Source organism: Malaclemys terrapin, chromosome 19, assembly GCF_027887155.1.
Source record: "Malaclemys terrapin pileata isolate rMalTer1 chromosome 19, rMalTer1.hap1, whole genome shotgun sequence".
Taxonomy (NCBI): domain Eukaryota; kingdom Metazoa; phylum Chordata; order Testudines; family Emydidae; genus Malaclemys; species Malaclemys terrapin.
Genome location: NC_071523.1, coordinates 3,141,778 through 3,159,452, shown reverse-complemented (window position 1 = coordinate 3,159,452; position 17,675 = coordinate 3,141,778). Strand labels below are relative to the sequence as shown.

Sequence of the window (17,675 nt, the reverse complement as noted above, 5' to 3'; positions counted from 1 at the left end):
ATGCTGTTTCAATGGTACCTCACACCAGTCAGATGGAAAAAAAGAAAAAAAAAAAAGATTGAATGGGGATAAATGTTGAAGAAATTGTGGTGAAAGAGGAGTTATGCTTATGTGGTGGCCATGTCTGGTCATTTGAGGGTATTGGGATGCAAGCTGTAACCAAATGTCACAAATTGCTGGATATTTATTACCAAATGATCCTTTGGTAATCCTCCTGGGGCTTCCTCGTGGAAAGATCACACAAAAGGAAATTAATTAATCTCTCTTCTGCTAATAGCTCTCGGCTGTTGTTAGCTTCTCACTGGAAAAAGAATAGCCCAACCATAGAGAACTTGTTTAAAAAAAAAAATAAAATAAAAAAGAAAGGGGGAAATTGTGGTTATGGAAAAATTAACACACAAATTACCCAGCAAAATAAACATAATTAGATATTTGGTTACCTTTTATCCAATACTCAAAGTACATTCACCTGCAAAAAAAAAAAAAAAAGTACACCTGTCCAAGAATCCAGCCTGAAATATTCTAACTGAACAACACTGCACAGATATTTAACAAAATGCTTTATTTACACTGGAACTTTTTTTTTTTAAAGTTGTACATCCTGAATATCAGAAACTTCTGTAGAAGTGCCAGCAGCACAGATATGGCCTGCAGGAAAAGTCTGGGGCAGCTGCAGTGATGGGTAACGAGGGACCAGTGACTACCTGGAAGTGGGAGGAGAAAGGAGATCAGTAAATAGTAACAGCCACGTCAGAGTGCACAGGTTCCTCTGACTAACTGATCCCCAAGAAGAACAGCTGAAGGGATGGAACAAACAGCTAAGAAATTCGGCACTCGTGCTCTGGGTTACATTGCTGTGCGGTGGGACTCAGCTGAGCCACAGTGTCTGTAGCTGTGTCAGCTAGTCCCTGTCAGGGACATGGGAAGACCACAATTCTGTGGCCATGGAATCTGCAGCAGAATCTCAGCTTTCATTTAAAAATTATGCTCCCAGCCACCACAACTGCAAAAGCAGCTTTGAAAACTGTGAGCAGAGTGTAAACACCTGCCCAAGTCTGTAAGCAACTTAACGCCCGCCTCTGAGTGAAGCGTGCTCCACGCATCAGCCCAGTGGGGGAGCTGAAATCTCAAGATGGCAATTTCAACGTCAACATTAACAACGATTTCACTGTTCATCATCTTAGCACAACTACCCAGCTAACAGGAACTGTGAACTGGGGAGAGGAAGCAGCACAGAATGGTGATTTTACTTACCTACCACAGCTGGAGACTTCATTTATTGAGGGCCCAATCCTGTAAAGCACTGAATGCCTTCTCTAAGGGGCTGAGGGCACTCAGCACCTTCCAGGATTGGGTCCTAAACGTCTGCAAAGCACTGTGGATCTAAACCCTTCCTTGTGGCAGGGAAGGTTGTCTCTATGCAGGTATTTTGGGAATGATTTGGGCTTAGCTTGTTTTCAGAAAGCAGTTCTGTTCATCTTGCAGATGATATGAGTGGAGAGGAATCGTATGCAGTGCCTCCATGCCACTATCTGCTTGTTAAAATCTGAAAGTCGGTGGCTAAAAGGCTAACAAAAACAGATGTTTGGCAAATTCATTTTAAAATCAAGTTGCAGATTGACATGCTGTAATCTGTGCACACGTGTTGAAATGCTTTTTGTCTGGGATGAAGTAGCTGGATGAGTGGGGAAGACAGCACTATACTTTAATACAAGGCCTCTGGTGCTGTCTATGACCTTAAGTACCAACAACTATGTGAGCAAGCCATGGTGGCCAGGAGCATAGTAAGTGCTAGAAACATCTGACCATGGATCAGGAGAATGGTACCTTCTGTAGTCAGAAGAGAGGATGTACCACGTGTCAGCAACCTGACTTTCAGGAGCTGACAAGACCCCTCCCCATTCTGACAGCAAGTGCTTCAACTTCACGACACAAGCCCCAGGAGGGACGATGCCAAAGCTGCCTTGAATTAGGAAATACAGAATCCTCTATTCTTCAGCAGTTACTTTCTTGGGCTTTTAGGTTTACTTGTATCTCCCACAACATATGAAACTCTTCACTCTTTGCAAGCTGGCAGAACCGCACATTGTGAACTTCAAGGCAGTGACAGATGGATTTCAATCACAATCACCTCTTATCAGATAGTTTCTCAGCCAAACTGATGAAGACTGACAGACCTACCAAGATTTCTGCATTCATTGCTCTACATTTCACCACACTGCGAGATGACCACTGGCAGTTTGGGTTTGTTATTTGGACCAGTAGGTACATTCTGGGGGGACAAAAAATCCACACAGTTACAAGGTATAAATACACAGCAAGTTAGTGGGAGTCACAAGCTATTTTGAGAGGCTGGATAAGAGACTCCTGGTAACTGAGCCTCACGAATACGGAGGAACTGCACTTGGACTATGTCTGACTCATGACTGCTGCTCTTTCATTTCCTCTTCTCTTCTGCAGCAATGTCCTTGGACCCTCACCTAGAGCCAGCTAACTGCCTCTTTACTGCAGAGCTGAGAGACATGGGAGAGACTCTGACCTCACAAATGGGGAACAAAGTGAAGGCAGCAAAGATACATGTAGCTTCCAGTGAGATGCAATATGGATCATGTCACTTGAGATATCTTTGGCTTTAGGTCTTTGATACTGTAATTAGCGTCACTTTAAAGAGAAAAGCAACCCCACATTTGTACAGAAGGGGGAGCTATTGAGGAAGGGTGCACCAGGTGCATCCTCAGAAATCACACATCATTCTGGACTTGGGCCAATGCTCTTTGTGTGTGTCACTTAATTTCTTTCTACTATGCCCATCATGGGCATCCTACAAAAGAGGTACACAGTTATCCTCCTTTTGTTTATTAAAGTACTTCTGGTGGGAAACACCGCAAGAGGAATCTCCTTTTGGTCTCCAGCCCTGGTTATGACTCTAAGCTACGTGGCAGTTTTGGTCTCTTCTGTGTTGGCTACACCTCCAATTTACTGCAATCAGACAAGGTGATCAAGGAAAGTTTACATTTTCTGTATATCTAACAGAAAATTTTAACAGAAGTCACCTATACAGTGGTTTTCTTAAAACAGAGCTAGCAATAAAGGAATTGGGCTGTAGGATTCTCGGTGAAGGTTAACATGAGGCTTTAAGTGGAGCTGTTGTCAGCTCTGTAATGTCTTTCCCCCTCTCGATTCTCTATTCCTGGCTCAGCTCGGGGATCCAATATTTGCACTCAAGCACCCAGTCAGAAAGCAGAATGCCAGGGGTGCTCTGTCTAGTCAGCCATCCATCACAGTGGTACACTGACACTTTACAAGAGTATATTAACAGGCCCTGTGTGTTTATTAGCCACACACCATTCTAAATATGGAATTCACTGGTCAACACACAGATGTGTGTCTCTGCAGCACCTGGAAACCCTTTGGAAACCTTGTTTAATATTGATTATTAGAAGGTGTTGATTAGATTTCAACTGAAGAACTCAGGGAATTGATCATCCCCTTCACATTACCATGCAGTATCACAGAACCAATCTCCCTTACATTCCTGTTCTCAACTTGTAAATCCAACAGGTTTGCAGAAAGGACTCTATGCGCCACAACCAAACCCATCTGAACGAGCTTCCCCAGTCACTGACTGGCTCCTCCACCTGCACAGCACAAGACTCCCTGTGTCTTGCTAAGGAAATCTACATGACGGACTCCCTCACTGCAGAGGGCACAGCCCCTGCAAGGCGCTCCCTGGCACTATTGTTACATCATTATCCTGCACATGGACAGGGAGGGAACATGAAGCCCGGATTACTCCCGCATGCGACTATCTGGCATGCACATTCATGAACAGGATGGGGAACTAAACTTACTTCAATTTTTCTCATGACAAGGAGCCCATCAACAATTTTACCTGTAAGGGAAAAAGAATATTTACTAGTAGCAGTTCTATACTGCACTTATTCACCTTTTCTGTAGTCCCAGACTGTCAAGTACAGATGATACTTTAATTTCTCATACCTCTGAGATTCCTTTGCTTTGGACTTGGCTACCTCTCCATGCACCATTCTTTGCCCCAGTGATGTGTCTCACCCATTTATAACCACTGGACACTGTGGGCAGGGCCATCCCTATCTACGGTGGTGCCCTACGCAGCCGGAGCACCTGCACCCCCCCTGCAGGGTGTGGGTGGCTGCACTCAAGGGCTGCAGAGGCAGGAGCTGTGGGGGGCAGCAGCAGGGCAGGGAGGCCCAGGGGACTAGTGGGGCGCCTGCAGCAGGAGTCGCCCCCCCCCCGCACTCACCGGTGGCAGCGGGAAGCAGAGTGACCCGGCCTCAGCCTGATCCACTCCCCCAGCTTCCTGCCCTGTCACTTGGGGGAGGGGGCTTGAAGGAAGGGATCAGGCCCACCCCCACACTCACAGCAGTGGCAGCTGGGAGCTGGCACAGCGGGCTGGAGCCGGGTCACTCTACTTCCCGCCGCTGCTGAGTGTGGGCCCGACCCTTTCTGCCGGCAACAGGACCCCCGCTAATCCCACAGGCGGCGTTGCTCGGGGGAGGGGGTGGGGTGGGGGCAAAGCAGGGGGGCTGGGGCTGGCCGCTGGAGCCAGTGCCGTATACGCAGCATGCAGCTGCCTAGGGCACCACAAAATTTGATGCCCCAAATTACGTGGTGCCCTACGCAGCTGCGTATTCTGCATATGCCTAAGGATGGCCCTGCCTATGAGTTGTTATAGATCTGATAAAGGGTTCATAAATAATACAACTACAACCTTCCCAGACATGGGGCTGGTGTCTATATCTTCAGGACAGGCAATGTGCATCTTCCCAGCAGGTAGGGCGTGCATGGAAATCAGACTGAGACTCTGATGTATTATTAGAAATAATCCCACTGATGGAGATGCAGTTTGTGAACAGCAAAAATGGCTATAATCAAATATTTATATTGCATAGTGCCCCGAGGGCCCAATAAAGAGCCAATATTAGACATTAGTTCAGTAATATGAGACAGACCCGCCCGTAAGATCTTACAGTCTGACACAAAACGTGTGCTTTTGTAAAATTACGGTATGCAAACTCTAGTGTCACTGCTATTTCCCCACGCCACATAAAATAAGCATCAGTTCTCCCCATCTTTCCCTCAAACAAGTCGTCATTAGCTGGCTGATTTATTACTGGTTTCACAACAGCAGTAGGTTTCGAGGCACATTTCCATAGAAGCTCTTACTCCACTTGTGTAAGATTAATGGGAAACGACAACAAAAACCGTGTGGTTGAACCGGAAGGGGTAAATGATCAGGATATCACACTGTGCTGCAGCTACTCACCAAACACAACATGCTTCCCATCCAGCCAGTCACATTTAGAACACGTGATGAAGAACTGACACCCATTTGTACTTGGACCACTGTTGGCCTGATTGAAAATGCAAAAACAAAACACAAAAAAGTTAGGGAATAGAACATCTCAAGCCAGAGGCGCCTGAAACGAGAGCAAGCGGTCACTCCTGGACTAGATTCTAAAGTTAATATTGGCTCCACAATATGTAGAGCAAAGAAAAAAGCAAGAAGTGCCATGTGCTATGATGGGGACTGTGGCCTCAGAGCCCTTGCTGAGCAATAACAGATCATCTGAATCTGATCTGTGGATAGTTCTTTGAAAAAACCCACTCAACGTGCACCGGCAGTCAAAAAAGCGAACAGAATGTTGGGAATCATTAAAAAAGGGATAGATAATAAGACAGAAAATATCATATTGCCTCTGTATAAATCCATGATACGCCCACATCTTGAATACTGCATGCAGATGTGGTCGCCCCATCTCAAAAAAGATATACTGGACTTGGAAAAGGTTCAGAAAAGGGCAACAAAAATGATTAGGGGTATGGAACAGCTGCCATATGAGGAGAGATTAATAAGACTGAGACCTTTCACCTTGGAAAAGAGACAACTAAGGGGGGATATTATAAAGGTCTATAAAATCATGACTGGTGTGGAGAAAGTAAATAAGGAAATGTTATTTACTCCTTCTCATAACACAAGAACTAGGGGCCACCAAATGAAATTAATAGGCAGCAGGTTTAAAACAAACAAAAGGAAGTATTTTTTCACATAACGCACAGTCAACCTGTGGAACTCCTTGCCAGAGGATGTAGTGAAGGCCAAGCTATAACAGGGTTTAAGAAAGAACTAGATAAATTCATGGAGGATAGGTCCATCAATGGCTATTAGCCAAGATGGACAGGGATGGTGTCCCTAGCCTGTTTGCCAGAAGCTGGGAATGGGCGACAGGGGATGGATCACTTGATGATTACCCGTTCTGTTCATTCCCTCTGGGGCACCTGGCACTGGCCACTGTCAGAAGACAGGACACTGGGCTGGATGGATCTTTGGTCTGACCCAGTCTGGCCCTTCTTACGTTATTTGGGAGCGTGTGCAGCCAGTTGGCTCTCAGAGATTTTTCTGTGGCTCTGTAAGAGCTTTGGGGCCAGCAGAATACTGTGTGGAGATCCATAACATCCCACTGTTCTCTTGGGGGAAGGGTCTGTCCTTTGTATTGATGACACTTACTGCATCATAGAAATTGTCACAGGTGAAGCTGAAAATTTAGGGATCTGTGTAGGGGAAGTTATGGCTTTCTGCAGTTAGGAAGGGCGTTTAGGATTATAGGATAAACAGGTTAGCTGGATGTCTCTGCTAAAATGATCAGCAGTGAAACAGTTAATGATGAAATGTATGTAGCCCTCTACAGGTTTCGGAGTTAACAAGGTGTGGTGCAGTTCACACCTCTCAAAGCTGTCATTTCAGGCTGTCTCAGGAAGACATCACTGCATCAATTATTCTTGGCTCATGTTTTCGAGGTTCTCTTTGCAGCCAGGCGGTGGCCCAGAAACAAGTTACTTAAATTAACACTGAGAAAGGAGAATTCTGCAACAAATTCTCCAGCTTCAGAATCACAGACTATCTGGGGTTCTGCCCAGTCATGTTCCAGCACAACTGTCTATTATGGGGGTACCATCCTCTGAAATAGTTAGTTAGTGACAAGATACTGCACTAGTTAAACCATTCGTCTGGTCCAGCATGGCATTTTGTATGTTCCAACCTACATACCTCATGTGGCTGTGTTTCTATAAAATGAAGCCTGGAGCATATATTATATAAGATTCAAACACTATTTCTATAGCTATTCAATTCCCCGACTCAACATTAGTTGGGGTGGTGTTTAATAACAATTAGCAGTTAGAGAAGAAAGACTTACTGAAGTGTAAAAATATGTAAGACCAAATAATTCTACAAGCAGAGCAAATTAAAACTACCCCAACAATTCTAATAGATAAGGGTAAGTTACTGACTGGACTGCTACCTTGAGTCATGTTCATTAGTACCTTACGCCATTAATGGTTCCACTGAAGTCAATGGGAGCTACTTACAGAGTAAAATACTGCTCAACATGACTAAGAGTAGTAGAATCTGGCCCTAAATGAGGATTTTTCAGACGTTCTATGCAAGGTAGGAGACTTCTGCGAGCCAGGAGATAAGCGAAGAATCTCCACAAAGGAGCACAGAGCCATTTTAGTCCTACTACTTTGTCTTCTTATACTTACCATAGACAACAGCCCAGGAGCAGAATGTCTGAGTTTGAAGTTTTCATCTGCAAAGGGACCCCGGTATATACTAGCTACTCCGGTACCATCTCCCTGTATAAAGAGGAAGGCAGGTGTTCAAATCCCACCTCAATAAAAGTGCATTCTGTAGCATATATTTAAAATTCCCAGACAAACCGCTTTGTTAAATCAGTTTCAATTCAGAACATATTTCCATTTGAAAACTAGTGTTAACAAGAATGTTAGAATTGAAAACATCTGAACATTTTAGAGTAAGGAAACCAGGAGTCAATGTTCTAAAAATAACTATGATTCAGCCCTTGCTACCTTGCCCGCCTTCCTCATACTAGCCAGAGACCTGCTCCCATTGCCACATGAAACTACAGGAGAGCAACGACAGACGGTGTCAAGTGGGGGGTGGAGTCTAGATCTCAGAGCCAGGAAACAAGAGGTTATGGATGGTAGCGAGTGGATCATTTTAGGGCTTGTCTACACTTACATTTTATAGCGCTCTAATTAGCTGGCTCAGGGGTGTGAAAAATCACCCCCCTGGGCGCAGCAAGTCAGAGCGCTTTAAAGCACTAGTGTAAATAGGCTCCGAGCGCCAGCGCTGGGAGCTAACCCCCTCGTGGAGGTGGATTACCAGAAGCGCTGAGAGAGCTCTCTCCCAGCACTCATGCGTGACCACACTTGCACTTCAAAGCGCTGCCACAGGAGCATTTCCCCTGACAGCGCTTTGAAGTTTCCAGTGTAGCCATGCCCTTAGGCACAGCAGACATTCTGGAGGAAACAGAAGGGAGGAGAGAAGGGAAGGCGTGGGTGGGAAGTTTAAAAGGGTCACAGGTGACAAATGAGGCAGAGGTGGTGATGATGAAGGGTAAGCATGGTGGAAATGGGGGGTTGGAGGAAGGCTCAGGGGAGAGGGCTAGCCTCAGCTGTTTTAAGTACAAGGAAGTGATCCCCTCAACTGGCTTTTCCAGTGGATGACTGTCTGTGAGGCCTCAGATGAGGCGCTTATGAGAAGCAAATATTATAATTTTGCTGAAGTTTCAGCCATGCTGAGGCAGCTTTTACTCACCCTGACTGCTAGCATTCAGGCCTCAAAACAATTTATAAATTATACCAGCACAGTATGTCACTTCTGCAAATTAGAAGCTTGGACCGTTACAAAGGCATTTAGAACTTCTATGTAGGGTTGTGGATTAATCGCAGTTAACTCACGCGATTAACTCCAAAAAATTAATCGATTAATTGTACTGTTAAACAACAGAATACCAATTGAAATTTATTAAATATTTTTGGATTTTTGTATGGCACCGTAAAAATGATAAAAAATAGTATTGTTCAATTCACCTTATACAAGTTCTGAAGTGCAATCTCTATCATGAAAGTACAACTTACAAATGTAGATTTTTTTGTTACATAACTGCACTCAAAAACAAATTAATGTAAAACTTTACCGCCTAAAAGTCCACTCAGTCCTACTTCTTATTCAGCCAATCACTAAGACAAACAAGTTTGTTTACATTTACAGGAGATAATGCTGTAGGCTTATTTACAATGCGACCTGAAAGTGAGAACAGGCATTCGCATGGCACCCTTGTAGCTGGCATTGCAAGGTATTTATGTGCCAGATCTGCTAAACATTGCTGATGATGCTCATTAAAAAAAAAAAAAAAAAAGCGTTAATTAAATTTGTGACTAAACTCCTTGGGGGAGAACTGTATGTCCCCTGCTCTATTTTACCCGCATTCTACCATATATTTCATGTTATAGCAGTCTCGGATGATGACCTAGCACATGTTGTTCATTTTAAGAACACTTTCAATGAATATTTGACAAAACACAAAGAAGGTACCAATGTGAGATTTCGAAAGATAGCTACAGCATTCAACCCAAGGTTTAAGAATCTGAAGTGCCATCCAAAATCTGAGAGGGACGAGGTGTGGAACATGCTTTCAGATGAGTTTATTTAATCTATTTATTACTGACCTCGGAACCAATTGTAGGAGTGGGCTGATAAAGTTTGCGGATGACACAAAGTTAGGAGATATTGCAAATTCGGAGGAGGATCGGGATATTCTGCAGGGAGACTTGAATGACCTTGTGAATTGGAGTAACAGAAATAGGATGAAATTTAATAGTGAAAAGTGTAAGGTGATGCATTTAGGGATGACTAACAACAATTTTAGTTACAAGCTGGGGACGCATCAGTTAGAAGTAATGGAGGAGGAGAAAGACCTCGGAGTCCTGGTAGACCGCAGGATGACTATGAGTCGACAATGTGACGTGGCGGTGAAAAATGCCAATGCGGTCTTGGGATGCATTAGGCGAGGTATATCTAGTAGGGATAAGGATGTGCTGCTTCCGTTGTACAAGGCACTGGTGAGACCTCATTTGGAATACTGTGTGCAGTTCTGGTCTCCGATGTTTAAAAAAGATGAACTCAAACTTGAACAGGTACAGAGAAGGGCCACTAGGATGATCAGAGGAATGGAAAACCTGTCGTATGAAAGGAGACTCGAGGAGTTCGGGTTGTTTAGCTTAACCAAACGAAGGCTGAGGGGGGATATGATTGCTCTCTTTAAATATATCAGAGGAATAAATACCAGGGAGGGAGAGGAATAATTTCAGCTCAGTACTAATGTGGACACGAGAATGAATGGATATAAACTGGCCGTGGGGAAGTTTAGGCTTGAAATTAGACGAAGGTTTCTGACCGTCAGAGGGGTGAAATATTGGAACAGCCTTCCAAGGGAAACGGTGGGGGCGACGGACCTGTCTGGTTTTAAGATTAAGCTAGATAAGTTTATGGAGGGAATGGTTTAATGGGATAACGTGATTTTAGTCAAATGAACAGTGTGCCATCGCTGGTAAATAGTATCAATGGCCAATGAGGGTCTGGCTGGAGAATCTTGCCTGTATGCTCGGGGTTCTACTGATCGCCATATTTGGGGTCGGGAAGGAATTTTCCTCCAGGGTAGATTGACAGAGGCCCTGGAGGTTTTTCGCCTTCCTCCGCAGCATGGGGCAGGGGTCGCTAGCTGGAGGATTCTCTGCTACTTGAAGTCTCTAAACCACAGGATTTGGGGACTTCAACAGCAGAGTCAAGGGAAAGGGTTGGGACGGCTTTGTGGCCTGCATAATGCGGGAGGTCAGACTAGATGATCATAATGGTCCCTTCTGACCTTAAAGTCTATGATTCTATGAGTTAAAAGAGCAACACTCCGATGCAGAACTACAGAACCCGAACCACCAAAAAAAGAAAATCAACCTTCTGCTGGTGGCATCTGACTCAGATAATGAAAATGAATATGCGTTGGTCTGCACTGCTCTGGATTGTTATCGAGCAGAACCCGTCATCGGAATGGACACATGTCCCTTGGAATGGTGGTTGAAGCATGAAGGGACATATGAATGTTTAGTGCCTCTGGCACGTAAATATCTTGCGATGCTGGCTACAACAGTGCCATGTGAACGCCTTTTCTGACTTTCAGGTGTCATTGTAAACAAGAAGTGGGCAGCATTATCTCCTGCAAATGTAAACAAACTTGTCTGAGCAACTGGCTGAACAAGAAGTAGGACTGAGTGGATTTGTAGGCTCTGTTTTATTTTTGAGTGCAGTTATTTTTGTACACAATTCTATATTTGTAAGCTCAACTTGTATGATAAAGATATTGCACTACAGTACTTGTACTGGGTGAATTGAAAAATACTATTTCTTTTGTTTTTACAGTGCAAATATTTGTAATAAAAAATAATATAAAGTGAGCACTGTACACTTTGTATTCTGTGTTGTAATTGAAATCAATATATTTGAAAATGTAGAAAATATCCAAAAATATTTAAATAAATGGTATTCTAGTATTGTTCAATACCACACGATTAATTTTTTTAACCACGATTAATTTTTTTTTAACCACTTGACAGCCCGACTTCCATGATGTCTAACAGGTGATTCCTTCAAGTATTATTACTTGTGAGTGCAGGAGGGCCACTGCTTCCTCACAACCCTCCAGATCCAGAACTATGCAGGGGAGACCCACTCTGGGGGCACTAGGGCTCCTGTGGCATATCCCTTGCCTTCAGACATGTGGCCTTAGGGAAAGAAACAGTGAGTCAGAACAAACCTGCCTGAGGCCAAAATTGGCAGAGCGGCTGCAGAAGCAGTGTAAGTAAGGGCTTCTAGACACAGATGATGCATTTTTCCCCCCGTTTTGACTGGACATTCTTTTCCCCTGTGCTGACTGGTGTTTGCCCCAGCCCCCTCCTCTCTCCCACTCCCCTTGTCTGTCTGTTTAGCTTAGACCCTCCCTCACTAAATCACACCAAACACTTTAAGAACAAGCACAGTGGCACTAACATGATGTTTGCTGATATCACTGCTTATTCTGCTCTGTACATTCTACCCTGTCGCTGTTAGTCTTGTCTGGTTAGACTGCAAGATCTTCAAGGGAGGGGCCGGCTCCTGCTCTCAGTCTAATGCCCAGCACAACACACTCAGTTGGTTCCCAGCTCTACAGTAATAAACAATTTTTTTCTCTCATAATTAGTAGTAGTAATAAGTTACAAGTGTCAATGGATCTTGTAATTTTTGCGAAACTTCTACTAGAAGTTGTCAGACGTCCCTGTGGGTTTTAGAAGAGCACTCACGAGTAAAGAACCTGACTTTAAACAAACATACGTGGCTAAACCAAGCTTCCTGTGGCCAGTTGGGAGAGCTATCATCAAGAATCAAAGCATGACCATTTTTATTTGATTTGTTTTGAACAGCCAGCTGTTTTTCATTTTGCCAACTCATAATTCCAAGTGAAAAAAATAGCAATTTTCCCAACTCCCAAATAGCTCAATGAACCTCAAACATCAAAAAATATTCTCCTCTTACCAAAGCCTGAAACCTAGAAATTTCAGGCAGAAATTATCTTTTAATTCTGAGACAGTTCAGTAGGGGAAAAACCATCAAACTTGGTCACCCTTAGTAGAAGCTCCATTTCCTCTAAATAGAGACGTTCTTGCCACACAGCCAATTATATTTTTTCTTCACCAGTGTGAGATGCAGTTTATGAAACACTGGTTAATCTGGTAGTGCAGAAAATTACACTTCCTTTTGAAAACATGAACGTCAAATTCAACCCTCAACTGACAGACCAAACGTTCTCCAGAAAAGATGATGGAGAGCATTGGTGTTATGTGGAATGAACTCTCTCATGGTCAAAGGCACCTCCAACAGGCCACGGAAACCCCACTTTGCAGAGGACGGTCATTGTGGCAGAAGAGCCTGGCACCTCTCACCCAAGGAAAGGGAATTTTTGCATGTCAGAAATACATGATGATTTAGCTAATGCTGTTCCAGTTGCCACAGAGAAAACATTTTGCCCAGTTCCCAGATATCTGTTTCCTAGCACGTTCCAATTTATTCCAGTACAGAGAATAGGAAAACACCAGCAAAGCTTCTCAAGTAATATCTTCTCATAAAAGAAATAGTAAATAGAAAACAGATGAATATATACCCAGGAAAGAGAGCAACACACCACATCCTTTAAGAAAGGAAAAGAACAGAGTACCTACGTTTACAAAGTCACCTCCCTGTATCATGAAATCCTTAATGACTCTAAAGTAATAAAAAAAATAGTTACTTTTTTCTGAAAAAACTTCTTGAGAAGCTTAATGTCAGTGAAAAATAGAGATATTCCCCACAATGCATCAATATATAATTCCCACTGTTTAAGCTAAAACGAATTGCGGCCCTTGGCCGTTAGATCTGGTGATGTACTCAAAGGGAACTGAACCCTGATCTCAAGAGAGGCAGAGAAAGGAGGAGGTACTGCCTGTATATTGGGTCAAAGGCACCTAGAAGGCTGTGGTTTCTCTCTGTAAGTACAAAAGAAGGGCTAGCAAGAACTGCAGCGGACAGTCACCCAAGACAGAGGTTACAGAGGAAAACAAATGCAGAGTTACTATTTTTTGATGTGTACAGCATGCCTCTGAGGCTAGGTCTACACTAGCTGGGGGTCGACCTAAGATACGCAACTTCAGCTACACGAATAGTGTAACTGAAGTCGGCGTATCTTAGGTTGACTTACCTGGCCGTGAGGATGGCGGCGAGTCGACTGCTGCCGCTCCCCCGTTGACTCCGCTTCCGCCTCTTGCCGTGGTGGAGTTCCAGAGTCGACGGCAGAGCAATCGGGGATCGATTTTATCGCGTCTACTAGACACGATAAGTCGATCCCCGATAGATCAATCACTACCCCCGATAAATCGATCCAGCAGGTAGTGTAGACGTACCCTTAGTTTAAAGAAGTCCTTAAAAAGAGGGCTTTTTTTTTTTATTAAATGGAGATATACCTATCTCATAGAACTGGAAGGGACCCTGAAAGGTCATTGAGTCCAGCCCCCTGCCTTCACTAGCAGGACCAAGTACTTGATTTTGCCCCAGATCCCTAAGTGGCCCCCTCAAGGATTGAACTCACAACCCTGGGTTTAGCAGGCCAATGCTCAAACCACTGAGCTATCCTTCCCCCTAAATGCCTCCAGAACACCTGTAGTTCACCAAGCTGTTTTAAGAATTATAAGGAAAAGTACTTACCTGTGGAAAGTGCTTCCTTTGTAACCTATTGGGACACCATCTTTCCTACAAGAAAAAGAAAGGGCATTGGGCGTCACTGCACCTCACAACACGGAAACCCCCCCCCAGGAATCTTTAGTCCCAAGAGCTCCAATCTGAGGAGATCAATTCCTATGTGCTGCCCTGACATGTTTCCCTCTTACACTACTTGGGAGGGCAGCTCGTTTGGCTATATTACAGTTTGTAGCCAATTCAGTCTGACAAACAGCAAAAATATTTTTGATGACAACTGGGTGTTTTCCAAGAGTCTTCATTTTGCATTCATGCAGGTAACAAGACCATCATTGGCAGGAGGTTAAGAACAAGTACATCTTTTTCCTACTTTCTGTCCATAACTCTCCCTGCTTGTGTGGACTTACTGCTTAAGAGGAGGCAGAAATTGATCCTACATACCTGAATTCACCTGTACAAAATTGCCTGAAAAGAAAAAACAACAAATACAGCAGTGAGTGAGTCTCTTTGAAAAATTATTTGAAAATCAAGGACAAATTATTATCCACTGAATATTTCACAGAAGAGGAATAGCAGGGATGTCCATTATTAGAAGGAATAAATGACACTGTCTCTAGACGCAGGTGCCATCAAGAGCTGTTAGTAACTTTCAGCTCCCCAGGTTTGTTTCTGTAGCTGGGAGAAGGATAGGACCAGACGGATACTGGGGCTTGTAAGAGGCAGGAGAAGTGGAACTGGGCAGCACTTTGTGGAGGTCTGTGATGGACGAGGATACACTTGCTCATCTTGAGGGACTGGACTGTCTAGTGTGCAAGACACCCTTCAGCCAGAGGTAAGCAAGCAGGGGGCCAAGTTAGTAAGTTGCCATCTCTCTTGTGTGCTGAGGTGCTATGGGAGGAAGGGGCAAACATGAACAGAGTGGGCTGCTGGGTTTCCGAGTCACGCACACATCTCCCAAGCGGGAATGGTTGACTCACTCCTCTTTTCTGAGCACGTGGGAGTAGCTGCTTGGGCCAGGCACTCCTTCCTTAGGAACTAGTAAAAGTCTAGCCAGTCTGAATGTACAGCTGAGTTTTTGCTCACTCTGTGGACTGAATCTCACAAGGAGATAGCATAAAATTTGGTGCCTGGGTGGTGATGGGGAGATATAACAGTAAGGCCATCACACCTGCTAGGCTATTTCCAATATGGAGACTTGATGTGGGGGATAAGAGTCTTAACCTTGCCCCTTACCATTAGGGGACCAGTTAAAAGTAAAAGTTCAGAGGAAATTATGAATGTCTTGAGGAGAAGAGTTTAGACAAACCCGTGACCATTCCCACCCTCCCCAGAATGGGACTCAATGGAAGCAGTGGTGGGCAGGAAAACACAGATGCTCAGAGTAGGATTTCCTAGAGGTGGGAAAAAAAATGGCCAGGGGTAACATTGGTCTGGATTCTGGCAGCCTAGCAAGCAGGTACTTTTAGTCCAGAAGGTGCATCCTGTGCTCCAGATTCTAAGATTTAATTTAATTTAAACTTCTAGTCTTGAATATTATAAAGACATCTTAAAAAGATGACCTCAGTGTAACTGATGCAGTGATGTCTGGCTGGGTCTGCAGAGAGCCTGACACTAAGCTTTGAGAAATGCGAACTACCCCTCTCATCTGAATGGGATGTTGGCTCTGAAATCCAGTGTAATTGTCAACACGGTTAATGATTTCCTTGCTGATGAAAGCAGATGTTAGAGGGCTGATCACGTGTGCAATCTGCTGCATGTGGCAGCTCACGCGTGTGCAGAAACTGAGTGCACAACCACCCCTAAATCTCTTCCCAATCAGACACCCTGGGCACCATGCAGCGCAGGGCTGCCCCACTACAGGGAGGGATGGTCAGGTATGGGGCTGTCCCACCATGAGTTGGTGCGTGACCGACCCCCGGGCATTGGGCTGCCTCAGTGGGAGCAAAGTGTCACAGGCTACCTGAAATTCTCCGCCGTCTTGGGCACAACGTCAGCGAACAGCTCCACCTTCATGCGGCCGATCTCCTGGCGGGACAGAGAGTATCAGCGCCGGGCCCCGCCCGCCGAAGGGCTACGACCCTACCTCTTCCTCAGCCCGAGCCCCCCCGCCCCGCTCCGGACCCCCCCCAGCCTCTTCCCCCGGCCCGAGCCCCCGCCTCTTCCCCCGGCCCGAGCCCCCGCTCCCCCCCCGGCCCGAGCCCCCACACCCCCCCACACCTCTTCCCCCGGCCCGAGCCCCCGCTCCCCCCGCCTCTTCCCCCGGCCCGAGCCCCCGCTCCCCCCGCCTCTTCCCCCGGCCCGAGCCCCCGCTCCCCCCCCGGCCCGAGCCCCCACACCCCCCCCGGCCCGAGCCCCCGCTCCCCCCCCGGCCCGAGCCCCCGCTCCCCCCGCCTCTTCCCCCGGCCCGAGCCCCCGCTCCCCCCGCCTCTTCCCCCGGCCCGAGCCCCCACACCCCGCTCCCCAACCCTCGCCCCGCACCCCCCCACACCTCTTCCCCCGGCCGGAGCCCCCGCTCCCCCCGCCTCTTCCCCCAGCCCGAGCCCCCGCTCCCCCCGCCTCTTCCCCCAGCCCGAGCCCCCGCTCCCCCCGCCTCTTCCCCCAGCCCGAGCCCCCGCTCCCCCCGCCTCTTCCCCCGGCCCGAGCCCCCGCTCCCCCCGCCTCTTCCCCCGGCCCGAGCCCCCACTCCCCCCTCTCCCCGGCCCCTCCCGCGGAGCCGGGCGCCGCAGTGGCCCAGCCCCCACCTGGCCGCCGACGCTGACATCGAAGAAGACCACGGGGTTGTTGGGGTTGGCTGCCAGCACCGCCATGGCGACCCGCCCTCACCCGGAACCGGAACCCGAACCCGGCCGCCGGCCTCCCTCCGGCAACATGGCGGGCGGGCCTGCCTCAGACACGCGCGTGCGCAGCAACACGTGCTCCGCCCTGGGGCGGGAGGGGCCGCGCAGTGCGCAAAGCTGTGGGAATTTGCTCGGTTGGAGGCACTGGGCATGCGCAGTAACATCTGCTGAAGCCGCTGCCCTTTGGTATAAGGTTCTGCCAGGGTCTGAGCATTGGGCGGAAATAGCCGGGGGGGGTCAAGCAGCTGGAGGCAGGGTTAGGATGGGGCTGAAGGGCAAAATCAGGGCTGGGGGGAGGAGCCGGGGTTAAGCCCAGGGGGGGAGGCGCTGCCGGAGGGGGGAACAGTTACCCCAGGGGACTGAGACATCAGTGTTTGCCAAAAATGGGGGGGGGGGCAGAGGGGCTTTTTATTTCCCCTCCCCCAGACAGCAACTCTCAGCATGGACTTCCCTGGGCTGGGTTCTCCCAAGGCCTGGTCAATGCTGCCCCTCTTTGTCTGATGGGACCTACTGAGGTGCTGCAGGAGACTTCAGTCTGAAATATTTTACTCCAAACGAAGAATCTCGTATCCGTGTATCTGACTCAGGGCCGGCCCACAACATTTTGGCACCTGAGGCGGGAGCTCAAATGATGCCCCCAGACCTCCTCACTTGGGCCAAAACTTTGAAAGGTCTCAATT

The 17,675-nt window shown here is 46.7% G+C and overlaps 1 protein-coding gene across 1 annotated transcript; it reads right to left on the bottom strand.

Moving 5' to 3' along the window:
- Positions 1-415: 415 nt before the first annotated feature.
- Positions 416-17,018, bottom strand: PPIH (peptidylprolyl isomerase H). The gene is made up of 10 exons (XM_054009408.1): positions 16,900-17,018; positions 16,119-16,183; positions 14,600-14,623; positions 14,168-14,212; positions 13,150-13,192; positions 7,582-7,674; positions 5,306-5,393; positions 3,852-3,892; positions 2,182-2,272; positions 416-704 (listed from the first exon to the last, which is right to left on the bottom strand). The coding sequence occupies exons 1-9, from the start codon at positions 16,963-16,965 to the stop codon at positions 2,204-2,206; spliced, it is 534 nt and encodes a 177-aa protein (XP_053865383.1). The 5' UTR covers positions 16,966-17,018; the 3' UTR covers positions 416-704; positions 2,182-2,203.
- Between the last annotated feature and the right edge of the window lie 657 nt (positions 17,019-17,675).